We start from the raw sequence: 20846 nt of genomic DNA, 5'->3' as shown, positions 1-20846 counted from the left end.
AGACTATCAGAGCTTTTCTTCTGTTTCTAACTCCTCATCTCTTCGTGAGCATCAGGTTTGCCTTGTGATTTAACGTGACCAATAATGTTAAGTGATTAATAGTTTTATAGTTCTCTAGAATATGCAAATACCTGTAGACTCGAGTGTAAGAAAGGAGTGTGAGAGGTCATGTAAGGTTCTCTGCTGACTGCAAGTTTGAAGCAGAGAACTTTGAAAGCCTTGTATGAGTTGTGTGAGTCACTCCCTTGGACAGCGTTAAAGTGCAGCAGGGCCTGTGCCAATTGCTGTTATCTATGTAAAGTTCCTTCTGCCTGCTTGGAGAACTCCAAAGGGTTGAGCCTCTGGTGTTTTGTCTTTGGCAATGTAATGGAAACCTCATAAAGGGCAGAATTCAGAGGAAAAACCTCTGAGTGTCAGCCAGAGCTAACAAGTATTTCCTTCCCCCAGCCCTTCACCTGTATTGCCTTTTCATGCTACTAAGTTATTTATCTTCCTTCTTCCCTCAAAAGTCGTGTATCATCAGAAAGTTGCAAATTGTAGGTGATAGAGTTTTTACTCCTATCTAAATTATATGGGAGTAACAAGTTTTATTCCAAGTTCTGGATTCTTTGTCTGACAATGTAGAAAAACAGTGGTTTGTTCAGTAAACCTTCCATGACTTTTGTCCAGGGACTTTCAATCTGCTGTACTGAAGTGCATTTTTCCTACTTAGATGAAGGAAAAGATTCAGACATTGAGTTGTAAACGATGACAGATGAAGTGTGAAGAAGCTGCTCATTTTTAGATCTCTTTGTACCATCTTTGAAGTCAGTAATATAATTAAAATTATAATGGGTTGTGTAGGCTTTATTGAGCAATTAACTAGTGAGCTTTTTGTTGGTTTGGAGTAGCCTATTCTTAATTGCAAAAACCTGAGTGCATTTTGGAGTCAATTTGAGATGAATTAGGAGTATCCTGACTTTGTAGGGTACAACCCTACAAACTTGGGAGTTTCCCTTGCTATGAATTAACCAAGGTTTGTGCTTCTACTGCAGTTTGCAGCACCCCAGTTCCAAGGCTGCTGTGAAAAGATGAGAGGCAGCACATTGGAGACAGTTAAAGATACCTGAGCTTTGGCTACTGGAAACCCAAAAGCTGCTGGGATTTCTATCAATTTACTCTAGAGGACATGAGTAATTCAGTATTAATCTTTCATAGGTGATAAATGACTCAGTTTTTGTCACGCAGGTCTCAGACTGTCTGGGAGTGATCTACTTCTTTTTTTCTAATCTACTTCCTTCTGGAAAGGGCTGCTGCAGAGCCTTTCCCTGTGCTTCCAGAGCTTCAGTACAATCTTGGGAGCTGTAGCTCTCCAGTGGTTGCAAGAAGGGTGTGAGTATATAGATTTTGTTAGACTCTCTTAATTTTGTAGAGCTGTAAATGGTAGAAACAAAGGCCAGCACTAACTGCATCCTGTGTTAAACCTTAAACCTTACAGGGTCATTGCAGATCCTCATGCAAAGAAGGATCTGAATGCATAATACATTAATTTGCAAGATTCCTTAAGAAGTAAGTTAAACCTCCAGTGTGTTTGTTATACATTTGCCACATGTAAAGTTCAAATGTGCAACTGACAATTGAGAAGGTTGGAAGGGGAGCTCAGAAAGATCAAGTCCAGCATCTCCTTCACCAGACAGGAAAAGCTGAAGATGCTGCCTTCATCTGCTCTTATGCTTCACAGTTCTTCTAGGAAAAAAAAAAAAATCCATATGTTAGCCTGCATTGATTTCTTCTTGCTATAATCCAAGTTTTTTACTACTTAGAATTTATTCTCCATGTTTCTGGAGAACACCCTTTCTTTCCTTTTTGGGACAGCCTTTTACATCTTTAAATACAGCTTTTTTCTCTTTCATCTCAGCCTGAAATACAATAATTCATTTTGTTAGTGTGTCCTCAGAGGTCGCACCTAAGAATGTGGCATTAAAAATCCCTTACCTAAATAAAAGGGTTTGGTTTCTAAAGGGAATTTTTCTTACCAATGTTTTAGATGTGTAAATAGGCAACATTCTACTTCTGTACTTTGCCAGATTTTTGTCCATTCCCGCATCTTTCACTTATGCTTGACTAGAATCCTGAAGCTAGTTGGACCCTAGCCCGGAAGATCTTGATCTGGTTGAAGATTGAATTCTCCTTTTAGTAGGAGTTCTCAGTTAAAAACTATCTCATTACAGTTAGAATCATGTTGTTTTGTTTATCTGTGGTTTATTTAATACTCAACAATGATGATACCAACTGAAAATCATAGCAATTTATGGGTGAGATGAGAAACTGTTTCTGTAAGAGCGTGCCACAAGAGGGTTAAAAAGAATCTGCCAGCCTGTCTTTCCAGTGGAGTTGCAGAAAGTAAATTTGCTTTTGTGAGAGCATCTTGACTGTGCTGGAACTTCTGAGTGTTTATGTGTAACCGGGTCTTTGGGCTTTTAGCTGGTGCTGGGTTTCATAGGAAGCTCTGTGTTCTGGTGTTCTCCAGCCCATTAGAAGCGTTGAGCATTGCCTGAAGCTTAAGCACTTTGTGGCATGTTTCTCTTTAGGCTTTTCCCTTAAATCTGTGGAGTTAACGGGTCACATAGCAGCAGTCAGTGTTTCTGCAGGAGCAAGCTGTATGTTCCTCTTTCATTGTATGGAAGCACAGCCTACAGACTGAACATAATACCGTTTAAGGTTTTAACCTTTTCAGATTAAATTACCATAAGAAAGTTTCCCCGAGGCATTTTAATAATGACAACTTACATAGACCTTTTTGTCTTCTACTTCTATAGGCATTAACATTTTGGCTTTAATCAATGTGGCTCAGACTTAAACCTTACAGGTTTTCCTATAAGCTGTTTAGTTAGATGGACCTTCATAGCCATTCTTACTTGTTAATTATTTCCCTTCCCTTCAGTTTTCTGTGCACATGTTCATAGCTTGTGCAAGGGTTTAGGTTTCTTTTCCTGTCTTCTTTTTCAATGAAAAAATGAAAAGGATTTGGTGGATTGTGAAGTAGAAAGGATGTAGTGTGTCTTATATACTGGGAGAAGGTAGTATTGAAATACTGCCTCCTGAAAGCCATGATTTGAAGAGGTTTCAGTTTCTTGTCTGTGATGGTGTGTACAATGCACTGGGAGTGGTGAGAGATCTTCTGTCTTTGTCCAGGAGCAGGAGTCTCTCCAATAGTTAATGTCTTTACATTTTGTGATTGAAGAATGACTGCTGAAAAAGAAATAACCAGGCCAAAAAGGCAAGAAACTAATTACATTGACCCAAGGGTTGAGTTGTACAGAGGTGTTCAAAGTATTGCAGAGGAGGTGCCAGAAAGAAGGAGGTGGGTAGGTTCCTGGTCTGCTTGTTGACATCAAAATGTGAGAAAATAGCATGAAAATAGAACTGAAAATGAGATCATGAAAAGAAGGCAATTGGGGAAACATACATAATGAAGAAATAAAAGGGGCAAAACAATTGCTATCAAATTCCTCTCTCTGTCACATTTGCAGATAACTTCACACAGAGTGAGGACCATGCAGGCAGGTAGGAGACCATCAGACTTTTGGGCTCAGTTGTGGTTGCTGCTGTTTAAATTGATGGGAGTGAGAGGAAGGATGGAATAAAGGATCATATGTGATGAGTGGACTTTGAGTCCACAGACCACCAGCAGTGTCTCTTGCTTGGGTTTTTTTCTTTGTCATGTCCTAATAAGAGCTGGTAGTGCTTATGTGGAGAAGGGAAGGTGGTAGGCACCTTGCACAAGATGCAAGTTGTGTGCTGCAGATCTGTGATATCTTAGAACATGAGAGAAGGAAGGGGCCCTGGCAGCACCTTATTTTAGGTTATTTGCAGCATCATGGAGTTGTCCTGGAAGAAGAAATAGAGCACTGTTCAGAAGTTAAGGAAAGGAAAATACCAGCAGTGTAAAGATGACAGTAGCAGGCAGGTAGGAATGAACCTCAGGAGGAAAATCTGTTCAGAATGGGATTACAGCATGATCTCCATCTTAGAGCAGTTAATTAACAAGTCTTGGTTTAACTACATCAGCTCTCCTCCAGCGATAGTGAGCACGATACACTAAGCTGTCTATCCTTTCTCTACACTTTCCTGGAGTAGAATTCAGCAGGACATTAGAAAAAAAAGTTCAGTATGTAGGTAAAGTGAAGCTGATCCATGGTAAGAGAAATTGTGTCCTGTAGGATTTTGGATTACCCTAAATGATCAAAGTCTAACAGATGGAAACTTCAGCAGTCGACAGCACAACACCAAATCATTCTGTGTTTCTATGCTTTTTTTTGTTAATACCTTCTTTAATTTTAAATGGTGCTTTTCATCCACAGTAAACAATTTGTGTATGAATAATTGGAGGGAGGAAGTGGAAGTTGTAGTTTCTATCACTTGTATTGTAGCTAAGGCTAATAAATATTAGGCTACAAAATCAGTTCCAAAGCTAAATACAACAGTGCAGTAAGATTATAGAATCAGGGTTACACAGTGCTAACCTAACAGTGTTTCTTGAGAGTAAATTATGGTGACAATACAGAAAGCATCAATTGGAGCTTTACAGGCAAAACAGAAAAACTGTATCTGCTGGGGGCTGGGATGAAAAAACCCAAACCACAAGGTAGCTGATAAGGCCCCAGAGTGATGCATGAGGAACATATGCTGTGAATTGTGCTTTGGGGAGTATGGAAGAATAATTTTGAATGGGACACAGGAAAGCTGCTCCATCTGTTGCCTCTTCAACTAAGTGCAATAAACATTGGGATAGTCCGTTTTACTAAGATGGAAAATAAGATGGATAAAGATATGTGGTAACAAACAGGAAAGCTGTCTTAAGTGTGCTTGACTTAGGAAGGTAAATTCTCAACAGCTTTTCATCTGGTATTTGTGCAGAGGATTTTCTCAGAATGAGGTTGGACAGTGTAATCCTGCAATCAGTTCAGCAGTGGAAGTGTGAGGTGCTCTGTGATGGCGTGCGAGACTTGAGGCAGGCAGGTGTGGAGCTGCTTGATTAGGGAAGGATCAAGATTTTCAAATGTCAGTTGTTGATTAGCCTGGTTCTTCCAGGCTGGCAGATCAAGAGCTCCCTGTTCTGAAGGAGCAGTTTAGTGTTGAAACAGCCACTGCAGCTCCTCGTCTTCCTCCTTCCCAATCTGTAATGTTGGGCCTTTTTTCCCTTTGGAATGCATATGACAAAAATAATTTGGGGATTATCAGACTGAACTGCAGTAATGGTAGTGGCTCTTTTATTGTGTGTATTAATCTACTGTATTCTCTTTTATGGTCATGGAATAATAGAACATAGTAAAGAAGCATATAGCCTGACAACAGGCACACAATTGAATTCATTCAGTGCAGTTTTCTACCTGCCTCATCTGGGAGTTTTTCTGTTTCTTTTTGTGCTTAGCATTTCTCTCATGCCAGCAAATACAATCATATACCTGGAAAGAAATATCTGTTCCTTCAGTTGTGTTTATGCACTGCATAAATAGAAACAGAAAAAAGAAAGGGATTTTTGTCTATCTCCAAAATGTAGAATAATACCTACAAATTCAAATGCCTGTAAAGCTACAAGAATTTCAACTCCATTGCGTAGTAACGTGTTCAGATAACACAGCTTATAGAAGTTACATTCTTGTTGAACAAAGAAATATTAGTTTTGCTACAACTAGGGAATCAGGTAGTTAATAAGGAAAGCTGAAAAGACTGAATGTATGTGTATGTGTGTGTGTGTATATATATATTTCCCTCATTGTAACTTTGATTTCATAAATGATTTAAAACTAACCTTGTAATTTTGATACATTCTGTTGCATATATAAACTTGGTCATTTTATTATTGTGGTGCCCCACTTTTACATGTTGCATTTCAACAACAGGCTTTTGAATATTTGCAAAGTAAGTTGTTATCTTAACTTTACATGTATGCAAAATAATGTGAAGTATAGGCAATTCTCTCATTTCTACTAATGATAGTTTTCAGTGAGTCTGATTTGATGCTTTCATCTCATGCATTTCATCTAAAGTGTACATTCTTTGGCACCTCCTACTTTTTTTTAAAAAAAGAGATGGATTTGCAGGAAAAAATAACATTGAGAACTTAATTGATGCTTAATAGAAAGAAAAACACTGATTTTTGACCCTCCATAAAGAGCTTTAAAGCAAAACCTGGTGGATGACAAATTCCAGGAATAAATCTAAATAACAGCAACATAGACAACAGCTCAAAAACTGGGGATGGAGGAGGAGGGGAAATAGGCTTAGTCATGTAGGTCATGGGACAGGCAAGAAGATAAGTCAGGGAGTAATCAAATGCCTTAGGTGTCTTCATACTAATGGAAAAAAGGTAAGGGGTGAACAAGCAGAACTGGAAATTTTAGTGTACAGTCAAGATTGAGTTCAGTGCTCTAAAAGATCTGTCAGGATAACTTGTATAACAGGTATGTGTTTAAAAAAAGTAGCTTGTTTTGTACATAATATGCTTGCTTGTAGTTCTAGACTAAAGTAAAGAAATTAAAGCCACTGGAAAGTCTGATTAAAATACATATATCACATGTGGTGGTAGTCCTGCATGTGGGATTTCCATCTGAAGGTTTGTTGGTCAGCCTGTTCTTCCATGGACTGTAAATCAAACTACCTGTCAGACCACCTTGTGTGTCTGAGAGTTTACCTGCTTTGTCCAGATTGGGTTTGTGGTAACTCAAAGAGATTCCCTCACCTCAAAACTTCTGTAAGATTCCAAGTGCTTTACCCCACCAAAACAGCAAGCTCAAGTAAGCAAAGCTGCTTTAAGATAACAAGTGGTGTCACCCATGGCATAGAATTTGGATGATAATGTCTGTCTCTGGTGGAGTTAAAAATCTGAATAACAAATAGGAGATAAACATCAGCTGGGAAGGCGTGATACAAACAGGAGTCTGCCAGTGACCATGCTTCTGATGTCAGGAAAGAGAGAATAGTTAGTGGGGAGACATAGATTAGCTTCAGTCAGATTGGGAAAAATCAGCTGGGGAAGTGAAATCTTTTGGATACAGGGACTAGGAAATGATCTTAAATGCATATGTTGGGTTAATGGTTGGACTCAAAGGTGTTTTCGTAGAATCCTAAATGATTCTATGTTTCTTTGCTTAGAAGGGCAGGAAGAAGAAAGGCAAACTAAAAAGGATGGAGATGTTCACCATCTCAGAGGGTTTGTGAGTAAGATCTGATGAAGACAAGTGTAATGAAAGAAAGGAACTGGGAAGAGCACTGACGTCCCAAAGCACTGTGTTAAATGTCTGGTTCAGTGAAACTGAGCTCCTCCTCACTCACATGTTAAACTCCAGCAGGAAGGAGGCAGGAAGAAAATAGAGCAGCCACTAAATGTGAAAGTGAAAGAGTAATGTAAAAATGAGAGCAAGACTGCAAGTTCAAGGTGCATTGGTCATGTTTCCTGTGAGGTGTGTTTTACAAGAAGTAACTCCATTTATGTTAGCAGAAAAAAGACAATATCCAGCAAGTGTTAGCCTGCTATTCCTTGGGGAGAAAAAACTGATAACGGTAGGAAAGATAAAATTTCAATGCTCCTATGTATTGCCCTTTCTTTAAAAACAGTAATTTTGCAGTCAGCTAACATAATTAAAAGTAGCAAGAAATAGGTAAGGTTAAAGAAAACCAGCCCAGGCCAAAAACCTCAAACAGATATCCAACATAGAATAGGTGAGATGTTCTCAAACTTACTGATTGTCTGCAAAGGAGAGGTTATCTTTATCAGGATTGCTGAAAATTCAGAGTTGAAAGAAAAAATTGTGTATTTAGTGCCTTGATTTAAGAAGGACATAAAAGGCGTGGGGAATTAGAAGTGTGTCAGTGGAGATGAGAAATGCCAGAAGAAATTATCAGACAAACTATTTGCAGACAGCTGGGAGATAACAAAGAGGTGAAAAGCAACTAACATGGTATGACATGGTTTGGTTTTGATAAATTTAATCTAATGTCTGTTTGGAAGAGTCACAGGACTGGTGGATAAGAGATAACCATAAATGCCATCTTGTCTGCAGACTTGCATGGGACTGGTGCAAACAGCCCATGTGCAAGGTAGAACTATATTTGGCCACATGGAATAAGAGGTTAGTAACTGTACTTAATTATCAGTACTCCACTTTCAAACTGACACAGCAAATCAAGTTGGTTTCATATCAGCTTTTTCTTGTGGCTATTTTTTTTTTTCAATCTGTTCCTTAATTCTGTCGAGTGACTGGAGAGAAATGATTGTAAATTTTGGGTACTGCTGGCTTCCTTGTAATCACCCTGGTGTTATCTGTGGGGCAGAAGTTACAGGGCAGGAAGTACAAGGTTTGAATTGCAGGAAAGCAGGTAAAGGTTAGACACAGGAAGGGAAGGAAAAAGCTTCTCAGTTTCAAGAATATTGAAGCACTGGAATGGATTGTTTAGGGAGATAGTATTGATTTGTGGAAATCTTCAGGAGTGCCTAGGCTTGTATCTCAGGGATGGCAGATGTAGAGCTGATGCTGCTGAAGGCGTGGCAGTGGACTAGGTGACCTCTCTATCACTATAAAACAGAACTGTGACAGTTTGTTTTGAATACAGTGCCTTTTTTTTTTTTTTAATTAGATGTTTGCGGAAAATCTTTTCATTGTCTTGTGTGCTGTTCCTCTCTTCGCCTTTGGGGACACAGATTTTTGTATGTCAGACTCGGTGTAATTTAGAATTTATTTTATATGTTAGGACATATGGCAAGTATATTTCATTTAAAATACAGTCAGTTTGCTCCTGGTAGCAGTTGTGAATGATTTTCAGCCACAGTTGTCTGTCCTTTATAATAGCCAAGTTGTTTGCAAACTGCTCTGGGCAGTCCACTATTACACCAAAATATTTGCTCTTAAGGCTTCTATTTTCTGAGGTCTCAAGTAAATCCACAAGTAGATCTGCTGGCTGTGCTTTGTAGCCCAAAATCACCTCTGTGTTTGTGTGAGACTGTAGGAGGGCTCTAATCAATACCCAGGGTCCAGCATGGCCTGTTTCTGTGGGACCAGTGGCGCTGGTTCCACCATCAGCTCTGCTTTTGTCTGGCCTGATGCCCTAGAGGTGGCTTTTGTGCTCTCCTGCTGGGGCTGCAAGTCTGCCTTACAATTGCAGATAAAATCCAGGTTGCTACAAGACATTGCAAAATCAGGTATTGAGTTGCACAAGACTTGCCTGCTGTTTCTAATTCACCACTTCTGAAAAGGCCAGACCCTCGATTTACATCTGTGTACTTCACCTAGGGCTTTCCCAATAGGTGATTCTCAGGGTGGGTTTTGTTTGGTTTTTCTGCTTTCTGCCCCTTCCTTCATAGGATTAACCATGGTTGGGTGAAATTGTTAGAGCCAGTTTGTCTTCCTGTGCAGCCTGCAAATAAATAATTTACTAGAAACAATAATCTGTATTACACTGTAGCCCAAGAGTGTGCCTTGATTCCAGTATTATGCTTAGTCAGAAAGTGATAATCAGCTGCAGTGCACTTTATCTTGTTGAGAAAGTCCAGAACAAGTACCTCGATAACCAAATCAGATCTGTCAGTGTGTACACAGGTGTGCCCACATCCAGCTGGGTCACTTCACTTTTGCCTTAAGGGTTCTATTTTTTCGGCTTTTTAAAGTGTGGAATTGTTCTGTGCTTCACAGCCCTCGTATTTCATAAGTATTCCCAGTTAGTTAAGGGTCCTGTGTGTCTGTTTTTCTGGATGTTATTACCAGTATGAGCAGCTGGGCAATTAGTAAGAAGGAAAGGCCTGTATTCCACATGCATATAGTGCCAAGAATTGGGGCAGTGATATATAGAAAGCAGCTATTGATTTGATCATTAATTTCCCTTTTCATCATTAGCCAGAATGCATTATAAGGCAGGTAAATAACCTGTTTACTGTAAGTCATCCATAAGATGTAAATGCCTTGTCACAGGACAAAATAAAACTCACTCTTCTACAAACAGTGCTACAAGCAATTTGTAAGGATGCTCTGGTTTTTCTTTCTATGTGAATACAGCTGCTAAAAGTACTTGGAATGAGGGTAATATTTCATCAGCTGAACAGCAGGAGTTGTCAATTTTATTAGAAGTTAAATTCACCTTTTCTTTTTTTTATTGCGACCTGTGCCCCAAATGCAGTTTGGAAAACAAAAGAGAAAAATGCAGCTATTGGTGTAAGTCTGTCTTTGCTGAAGCTTCTAACAGTCTTTAACAGCTTTATCTTCTCTGGCTCCATGCTTTTAAATGCAAATTGAGAACTGGGGGTGGTGGGGACAGACAGCTTTAATGGATTATGCTCCCTGCTAACCAACCCCTGGATTATTACAATATACAAATGAACATGTGTCTGTAAGCATGGGAGAAGCAAGCTCTGGTGTTTGCTGTCACTTGTGAGAATTTTTCAAGTAGGGATGCTTACAAAATACTTGGAGTTTAGCATTTTGTTTTCTATTCTTAGGCATTTAGAAGCTCTTAGGTTTACTCCATGAGCAGTGGAAGTAGTGAGAACTCTATTGTATAGATTCCTGCCCTTGGGTACCTCTGTCCTTAGGTGTCCTGCAGTGGCCTGAGCTCCCCTCTGTAGTGTCTGTACAACATAATTCCTTCCCCTTTCCCTGGCTTCTGCTGCATCTCATCTAGAGGCAGCAGCATCAGCTTTGCCCTCAGTGGTTAGGATTTTTGCTAGGTCTCAGTGTGTGATTTTCAGGCAAAAATCCCACTGCTTCTTATGTTGCTGGCAAAAATTGCCACAACATTATCTAAATATAGTTGGCTTATTTACAGTCTCACTGTGCACTTTATTTTCAGTTTTTGCCAATACAACATAAATGGAAGTAAATTTCTTAAAAATCACATTGTGAAGGGCTGTGATATGTTGTAAACCACTTATAAGAAGGAAGATGCTTGTTAGCTTTTCTGAAGATTGAGATGAGTGCTTGGAGAATTATTTTCTTATACACCAAGTATTGTTAAACTCTTTATATATAAATACATAATCACAAAGACATCGATCCAATATCTACAGAGGCATATTCCTGATCAATATGCAGGGTTCAGGAATATGACAAATAGCTGGTGAATTTCTTCAAGGAATCTGGTGTAGAAACGTGGGAAAAAGCAGGAGGAGGCTGTGTGGAGTAACGATGTCTGCTTCTTTATGAACTTTCTTTGGAAAGAATAGTTTGTAAATTCCTGATGCAGACCTCTGGGATGGTTCTTCTGGAGACTACAAATTGGAAATATTAAGATATAATCCCTTGGGAGGTGTCCCAAGAAGCACTTTGTTAAAGCATTGTTACACTGTTTAGAAAAGGAGAAGTAAGAGCTCAGTAGTAGTAGTAGTACAGCAGATTTCCAAGTATGTCATTTCTGTCATAAAATTTGAAGCATGTCATGCTTTGCTAAAAGTAGCAGCACTTGGAGTCTGACAAATCAGGGGTAGTGGTTGTGTTTTTCTTTGGGTTTTTTTTTTTCTGGCCCTGTGTCTTCTGGCCTGCTTAGGAGATGATTTTTATACCCTTGTTCTGTGTGTTTGTCAGTAGAGAATGCTGACAGCTGGGTAGAGAAACAGGAGCCCTTCTAGGATGCTGCATTCCCAATTTAAGTGGGGCATAGCTTTTTTATACACCAGAGACAGTCAAGTATGAGGAACACATTATGATTTCTTTTGCCCCTAGAGCCACTCATTAATTGCCACTTGGCAATGTGTTTCCTTTATTCTTTTTTTTCTCTTTTTAAACAAGTATGTGCACTCCTCTGTGACTCCTTTCAGCTTTTGTGGACAGCGCCGCTGTCTTTCTGCTCTGTTCTGTTGTGTCTTTGTGTTTTTGTGGATCCAATCAAAATCTCAAGGCCAGCCATAAGCAGAACTTCAGCATGGTTTGTATATATTCCTTCCATGTGTGGAAAATCATGTTTGCATGGGTTGAGTCAACTCAGTAGCAATCCTGAAGAATTCTCTGGGATGGCTCATTGTTCTGAGGAATTCTTGTTTGCTGCAGAGCATGTAAAACATCATTGCTCTGCATAAGTAAGTCATTAGATGGCCATTAAAATGAACTCCATCTTTTAAAATACCTAATCGTGCTGTTTTCTCTGGAGATTTTGTGTTTTTACAAATATCCAGGTTAACTTGGGGCTTTTTTAATGATCACCACTTTTATAAATATATTAAATATAAAAGTTGTAAAGATAAAGCTGTTACCCTTTCAGAAGGTAAAGAAAATCAACTTCCAATCTTTTGAGAGGCACTCTGCAATTAAGCAATCTGTTACAACAATCTGTAGATGAATCACCCTTGAGGGAAGTGCTCTTAAAGACCTTGTTAATTCCGTGTTGATTTATGTTATTTTCCTGTGTAATCAAGAAATGGTAGGGGAGTGGAATTACTAAGTCCTGTTATGGAGGCAAACGCAGACTCATAGGATGGTGTAGAAGAGACCTCTGAGATCACTGACCCCGTACTGCCCAGTCCACCACTAAACCATGTCTCGGGACAAGAGACTGACTTGGGGAGGGTTCACTTGGTGCCCCTGTCCAGATCAGCGATAAAGAAACAGAGCCGGCCCCAAAACTGAGCCCAGGCAATGCCACCTGTGACCTGCCCCCAGCTGGGTTTAACTCCCTTGCCCACCTCTCCTTAGACTCCACCATGCAGCCAGTTTGGCCAGGAGGGTGATGAGGGTGACGCTGGCAGAGGCTTTGCTGAAGTCTGGGTAAATGACATGCGCAGCCTTGCCCTGGTCCCCTGAGCAGGTCACCCTGTCCTAGAAGGAGATCAGGTTGCTCAGGCAGGACCTGCCTTTCCTAGCCCTGTGCTGTCTGGGGCTGATCCCCTGGCTGTCACATAATGGGGCTTCTGGTACATGAGCACAGCGCTTCCCAAAAAGTTTCGCCGCTATGTTCCTTGGCATCCGCTCTGAACTTGTGATGTAAAGTGTCTCAGAAGAACAGAATTTTGTCAAACAGTTTCAAAGGGCACTTAAAGAGAAAGCCTGATCAATATCTTGTTAATGCCACACTTTTATTAATATTGCTCTAAGCTGGGAGAAGTCACTGTGCCTCATTTCTTATGTGCATATATTTTTCCTAGTGGAATTTAAATTATGTTAAGATTCAGAAGTAGAAGTTTGGTGAAGTGGAAAGAAGCAGAGCACAGGGAGACAAGGGGCTGTGGAATAGCATTTTGTGGAGCAGCTTCAATATGCTAGGACTTGTCTGCCTGGCAAACAATAGCTCAGAGAGGCTGTGGCACAAATGGCATAGATAGTGGGAATATGACATTATTGCTGACTGCCCCTTCCAGTGAGAAGTTGAAGAATGTCAAATGGAACAAGGACATGTTGGTTTTTAAACCACAAAAGGGAGGGTTATTTCATGCAGTGTGCATCTAAGCTGCAGACAGCCTTGCTGTTGTGAGTGGCAGAGCTTTAAACCAGTTCCTACAAGACTTGGACAGACCTGTGGAAGGAAGTGTGGTCAGTTAAGGGATGTTAAATGCAAAGGCTGGATCTCAGAAAGTCCCTGGAAGCAGTGGTGGCTGAGAATAATGGTAAAATTTGGTCTCCTAGTGCTTGCCCAGTGCTTACATTATTCCTTGGACATGTGCTTCCAGCCCTGTTTGGAGGCAGAGTGATTTGGGAATCTTTCCCAGACAAGACTGTTTGCTTTTCTTGATGGTGTTCCCAACAGGTAAAAACTGACACAAGAATGTTCCTGGATGCTCCTAAGGTATTTCGTAGGCATTTTGTTAGGGTCACATGGATTTTAAGTGAGATTTTTAATTTAAAATAACCATTACCATTTCTTCATATCTCATAGTAACATTCATTCTCAAAAAGTAATTTCATACAGAGAACTATGTGAGAAGAAAATTAGTTTTGATAGGGAAAGAAATGTTGCAGGAAAAATGCCTTGACACAAATAGCTGAGGGGGCAAGGCAGCATTTTGGTGGGGGAAGGGGTGGAAAATGTGGTCATTTCCAACTGCCTCCTTTCCTTGTGGGATTGGCATCACTTGGGAAAGTAATTTCAACCTCGTGGCTACTTTAATTTCCTGTTCTGTAAATTGGTAGCTGCTTAACTTCCCAGCCTAGTGGGCAGTGATTTCAGCTGGAAGTCAGGCATCCTCTGAAGGAGTACCTAGCTGGGGAACTACCAAAGAGTTCCAGAAGTCTTGTGCTTCTGAAAAAGAAAAGGAGGGGAGGCCATGTTTTAAGATCCATGTAATACTGAATATTTTTAGATCACAGGTATCCTGTACTTCCTTTTTATACCTCTGGGAGATTTCCCCTCTAGTCGGTTCTGCTAAATTCTGTTGTTACTGTCAGACGTGAAAAGTGCACCACTGTTTCCATTTTGCTTTTTTCTCTGTCAGAAAACCAGAAAATAACAAACCTCCCCCTAACAAGGCTTATGAATAATTTCTGAATGGGTTAAATTCTTGCATTAACAGGCAGGGTTTTCCTGTATTCCCATTTGAATGCTTGGTAGGTGATAATGTGTTGACCAAAGTCTTCTGAAGGTAAATTTGTTCAGTAAAACAAATGAAAAAAGGTTATTATGGTCTTGAGTAAAACAAAAAATACTTATGATGGGTATGCCTTCTGGGCATGTGCAAACAGCAAATTTACAAGAGAGTAAACTGTCAGATATGTATTTTTCTCACCTCATTTCATTTTCCAAATCCTTATACTATAAAGTCAAAGTTTACTTGCCAAGTGTATTTAAAGATAATTTAGTCAGTGAGACTTACAGGCCTAAATCACTATGAAGTTTCCCAAAAAAACAGTAGTGTAGTGTGGAAATACTGAATAGATGCATGATGGTTATGTAGTGCTATTTAAAGATACATGTAAATGTAGTGAGGTACATTTTTAAGAACCACCTGGTAAAGAGAGCAACAGTACATGCAAACTTGAAATTTTTAGCCACACAATCAGATGTGTTGTTAGAGCTGCATCCCAAGGATGCAGATAATCCTTTCCCAGTAACAGGAGCTTGGCAACTTCAATATAAATAAAAGCTAATACATCAAAGTCACTACCAAATGCCTCAGTCTGCTACTAATTTGCATTTTATTTGTGAAGGTATGGCAGAAATTCTGTTCTTTGTAATAGTGTTATTCATTCTGACTTGAACTCTTTGAGCTTTGATATTTCCTGTGTCTTTCAGATTTTTCTTTCATGACCAGCTATTGTTCGCTATTAGTTTCTGATAAGCAGTAGCAACAGCTTTGGCAGAGACAACAGTAGTGAAGTTCTTAGGCTTTAGGCCAAGTAGCTTCTTAGTGAAGCAATGTTTTTCCAAGTCTTCTAATTGAACACTATTACATAATTTTAAAGCACTGTTATAAATTAGAAGTTCATGAAAAATAATAGTGCCTAAGAAAGAACTACATCACTACCTGTTCAAAGTATTTCTTTTAGTTTAGTCTACCTCAATATTTTGCATGGTAGCAATTTTCCAAAAGTAACTTTTCAGTTGAAGTTGATCATAGCTTTACCCTGGATGCCCTGTGTGACAGTCAATGTATTGTTAAGTGCATTTAAAACACCGATTTTGTGCTGTGTTCCTTCCAGGTGCATTCTGCTGCCTCTCTTGGGAATGAAGCCCCCTCAGCAGAGCCTCTTCATGCTGGTGGACTCGGTGGATGAGGGCTGTAACGTTTCTGAGGGTGAACAGACTTCCACAAGTTTGTCTGGGACAATAGCAGAGATTTTGGCCAGCCACTTCGAGTTCTTCCCTCCCTGGCTGCTCCTCCTGTGTTCTGCCCGCAAGCAGAGTAAAGCTGTTACAAAAATGTTTACAGGTGAGCACAGAGCACAGGAATTGTTTGGGACCTGTACCTAGGATGTTGTATTTACCAGCCCTGGGGATGGTGGAAAGCGCTGCTGCATGCTTAGTTCTAAAAAAAATGCCAATAGCAAAAATAGTAATTGTAAAAAACACACATCCCTCTGTGGTATTTTCAGGGTCCCCCGTGGCAGGAAGGAAGTGATGAATTTGACTCCATGTTCTTAGAAGGCTAATTTATTATTTTATGGTATTATATTATATTAAAGAATGCTATACTAAACTATGCTAAGGAATAGAGAAAAGAAACAGACAGAAGGCTTAACAAGATGCTGATGAAAAACTCGTGACTCTTCAGAGTCCCAACACAGCCTGACCATGATTGATCATTAAGTCACAACAATTCACAGGTTAGATAAACAATCTCCAACCACATTCCAAAGCAGCAAAACACAGGAGAAGCAAATGAGATAATATTGTTTCCCTTTTTCTCTGACGCTTCTCAGCTTCCCAGGAGAGAAATCCTGGTGAAGGTATTTTTCAGAAAATATGATGGCGACATCCCTGTTTCCCAAGGACTATGGAAAGCTTAAATCCAAACATTTTAGAGTTAAATTTTATCTTTGCAAAGCATCCATGTTCTCTTCAGTGTCTTGAATTCCTCTTGCTTTGCTCATTTTAGGAAGCTTCAAACAGCATAGGTGATGTGTAACTGCAGAAGTATTTCAGCTGCATACACCCATTCCTTACAACCTCAGAAGCTTTTCCTTTCATCTGCCATTACAATCTCTCCCCATGTTTGCAGAAAGTGGGTAATAATCTCTGAAGGTGAAATTGGAGAGAGGAACAATGTAGATGTGAATTCTTGGACTGTGCTTTTGGCAAAGGTTGCACAGTAAAAAAAAAAAAATTTTACAGCTTCTTCGTCCAGGCTGTACTGTGTCATGAGAACATTTCTTCACTGTAATGACATTGTTACTGGAAGTTCTCTGAAATTTAATAAAAGGCAATATCTGGACTGGATTCCAGGCCTATGTATAAAGCCTGTGTGTATTAAGGACACAATTAGGACAAAAAATGTGATTATAGAACTTAGACCCATAGGCTTGCTCGTTGCCACAGTGGCAGAAGGTCAATGGGATAATTGCACTTTGGAATGAAGTACTGGATTAATCAGAGGCAGACATGAAGACTGGTATTTGGGAGTATGTGACAAATAAAAGAAACTTTGAGGTGGCTTCACAGGGTTCCTTCAGGCATTCCTATGGGACTAGTTTTGGAGTTTGGCTGATTAGATATGTTGTTATTGCCAAAAAACCAGGCAAGACTTTCTCAAAACAGTCCTGTTTCTTTTCCATTGAATCGTACAGCGTTTCTGACTAGCCCTAAAAAATTGCTGTTGTCTTTTAAGTATATTTCCAGATGGAATTCCTGACAGGAAAAATCAGCAGAACTAATGGATATGCCTTTAAAATAAATTTAATTCCAGTGAGTTAATTTTTCATTTCCACAGAGTATGACTTGATGAATAGCATAAAGGAAATTGGTGTGTGATACTATAATCCCATCTTCACTGTGGAAAAGGTACAGCAAAGAAAGAATTGGATATAAATTGAGAAGAAATTTTAGGGTCTGTTTGGAGGCAATTGTGGTTTTGCCAGTATGAAAGGAAAATGTGACATTACAGCCAATGTGCTGGCTGCCCATTTAATTCACTGTTGGAGGGTTTTCCTGTTACCAGCCAATATTCAGGTTTGCAGAAGGTGTAGTAAGGATATATGAGGAGCGTGGCTGAAGCTTCTGTTAACTTCAGAAACTGTGCAACTTGGTGTTGTAAAACTGCAAATAACGTGGATTTCTTTTTGGGTTCTGGCCTGCAAAGGATTGACTGACATTCACTCTTCTACTGGGGCACACTCTTCTCCTCCTTTGTGGTATTTGAACGTTTACTTTTAGCTGAGCCAGTTTTTAAAGCTATTTCTATTTAGTTGGTGGGCAGGCAGAAGTGGAGATCAACAATAAGTATTTGGACCAAATAAAAATCAGTTGCACTGTAACTTGGTGAGAGAGATTGGGATCCTTTCAGAACTTACTAAGAAAATGTGTCACATCTGTAGTTTTTTCTGTTAAAGAAGTTTTGGAGTGTGGTATGAAATATACATTGACCAGTATTAATTTGTTTGCAGTGAGTTTGTATCTGTTTTCACGTAGAATTTTCATTCAGTGAAAAATTCTTCTGAATCTGTCTGACAAATAGGTTTAGCTCTCATGTCAGCAAAGTGTTCTCAATAACTGGAAGCAGGCTTGCTGCAGTGGCCTTATCCTGATGATGCTCTTTTTTGGGTGTGCAGTACAGATGGGAGTTGTGCAAGCAGCTCCTGAGCCAAAAATAGTGATGACATGGAAGAGAGAGTCCAGTCTTTCTTACCCACTGACATCCTGAGGCTGCCAGTGGTGAATAATCTAGCACTCTTAAGAATGAGAAAAGGAGGAGGGGTGTTTGTTCTGGTCCTCTTTGTTCTTTCACTTCTGGTGGCAACTTATTTATGAAAACCGAATAGCCGTGCCTGCATCTGCTGCAGCTTGTGCTCTGGGCCCTTCTGTATTCCCAGATTCTGTAGTAGCACAGTGTGCTAGGGATTTTTCCCCTTTGCTCAGATTCTCAGCTTTCATTAATTTAAAAAAAAAAAAAAGGAAAAAAAAAAGTTTTGCCTCTTGTGGCTACAGAGACAACCTCAAAAATAAGAACCAAATGTGAGATGATGTCTGGCTGAGTCTGCGGTCACCCTCCACAGTGAGCAAATGCCAAATGAGTTAAAAAAGGAGAGGGACAGATTACTGCCTTCTCTTCATATGCTCTGTCACCAACTGCCACATGCTGCCTGCTTGCTTTTCCTAATGGCTTTTCCCCTAAATTTAACAATTTTGTCTTGCACCCATAGTTATCCACGTTGTCTCCCACATCATCATTTGTTAACATTTGGCTCCAAGTGTGGGCACTCAAGCAGCTACATCAACACAGCCTTTCCAACATGAAAGTGGCACAGAGCATAAAATGTGCCACAAAAAATTACTTTTTTTTTTCATTTTTAGCTAATGAGCTAATTCTAATGCTTTTTCTACAATGAGACTAAAACTTGAAAGCATAGGAGTCATGCTTTTCAAAACCTGTTTTGAAAATCCCTCACAGTAGTTGGAGAATTTGAGGCATTTTAAAATCAGGCAATTTGACAAAAATAAGTTGGAGTGAACAGCAGATAATTTCTCATTAACAGCATAAAGGTAAATAGGAAAAAGTGCATATGTACAAATGGTTTTAAAAGGCTTCTTTTTTTAATAGGCATTTACCTAATTTCTTCTTTTTTTTGCTAGACACATAAATCAAGTATCTGTGGCATGTGGCTTGATTATACCCCTCAGTTCAACACTGACATTCTTCTGAAGAATTCCTTCTCACGCATGAGGCAGCACAACCTATGCAGGGTCACATCTCAGGGAACCATAGTTCTCATGAAGTTAATGGCAAATACCAGAAAGATACTGGAAAATTCAATAAAAAACTGAAAGTAGCGGTGAAAGGGTTCAGTTTAACCTCAGAGGCAGCTTTTAAGGTCCATTCACTCACTTGTCCATAGGCAGGAACTGACAATGTCATCCATTTTTCACTCATCCTTTTATTTGTCATTCAGTTCGAGACAGACAGGAACTTTTAGGAGTTGGTATTTATCTGAATTTGTTCTTGATGGGAAATCTCAGGAACATGTTTTTTCTCATGTTTCTGCTGTTTAAATGTCTGAATAGATGCAGAGGGTTGTTTTCCTTACAGCCTTTCCAAAAAAAAAAAATTAAAATTGGCAAAATTGTGAAAATTTTAGAGAAATGCAGTAAAAAATCACAGTGCAGCTTCTCTCAGAAACCTCTCTGTCTGGTGATTAGAGCTACTCAGGTAATTCTGTTGCTGAATCCCCAAAGCAAATCAGTTGTCAGATTTGAAGCTGAACCTTTCTGCCATTCCAGAAAATAAATGGCATGAGACTACTTCAGGAAAGATTGCTTCCAAAATAAAAAAATCTAAGTTGTCCTCTAATTTTTCATTGTAGGTTGGAATTTATTTGGGCGATTTCATGTTTCTTTGAAGTCTTTATGGGAGTTGGATTCTTACTGTAAAAGATAAACTATATATTTATGTGGTTGTAAAATTTACTTTTATAATATTGAAGCTTTGAAAAGGTTTATTTCTTGTTTAAGTTTGGGGTTTGGGAAGAAAAATTCTTTAGAATGCTTGGGAAAATATAGGGAGCTTTTAATTACCGTGTCCTTTCTTTTCATTACCACTTTGAAAGCATTGTACTAGGGAATTTCATATTTCCTTGTAAAAAGTTGTGTGTGAACTTGGAGTTTAATTGCCTTGTAATTAAAGAGGGAAGACTAAATTGTTTTAAATGGACTATTACCTGTAGATCTAATTCAATAAACTTCTGTGCAGTGACACGGACCAGTGAGAGCAGCAGATTTCAGCCTCAGTGTCTCGTAGCACCTGCAGAAGAGGCAGAGAAATTTGTAATGCACAATATACTGCAAATGCACTGAAAGCTAAGTGTGCTGCCTGAGTCTCCAGGTGCCCTTTACTCTGCTGGATAAGTTATTCTCTTTGAGCAGGTGTGCCTAAATGGCCACAGAAGTACCTAATTCAGTACGGGTTTAGATCAGCAGCATAAATTATTAATGCCAAATTACTGCCATGTTTGTAATAATTTGGATTTCTCTAAAGCTTACAATTCAGTTAAATACATCAAAATGCATTTTAAACTTCAGTTACGTGCTTATGTAAATCCATTTAAAGATATGAAAGTGGAAGGATATTTTTAAGTATTGAAACTTGCTAGTTAATAGCTTTTTTCCTATTAAAGTATGAAAAGGTTGACATGCTATAAAACTATTTATAACCAAGATAATTTTTCCCCCTTTTGAATGGCCCTAGGTCTTGCCAAGGAATACATTTGGAACAGATTTGTTTACAGAACTGCCAGAAATGTAAT

At 39.3% G+C, this 20846-nt stretch overlaps 1 protein-coding gene across 1 annotated transcript in view; it reads left to right on the top strand.

The window, feature by feature from the left end:
- ANKRD50 (ankyrin repeat domain containing 50) overlaps positions 1 to 20846 on the top strand; it is a 39933-nt gene that overhangs the window by 6575 nt on the left and 12512 nt on the right. The window contains exon 3 of the mRNA XM_066547915.1: positions 15594 to 15823. Coding sequence (XP_066404012.1) covers positions 15594 to 15823 — 230 coding nt within the window. The remainder of the gene's footprint in view (positions 1 to 15593; positions 15824 to 20846) is intronic.

The sequence above is a fragment of the Molothrus aeneus genome, chromosome 4 (genome assembly GCF_037042795.1).
Source record: "Molothrus aeneus isolate 106 chromosome 4, BPBGC_Maene_1.0, whole genome shotgun sequence".
NCBI classification, from domain to species: Eukaryota; Metazoa; Chordata; class Aves; order Passeriformes; family Icteridae; genus Molothrus; species Molothrus aeneus.
This window is presented reverse-complemented; position numbering and strand designations above follow the sequence as displayed.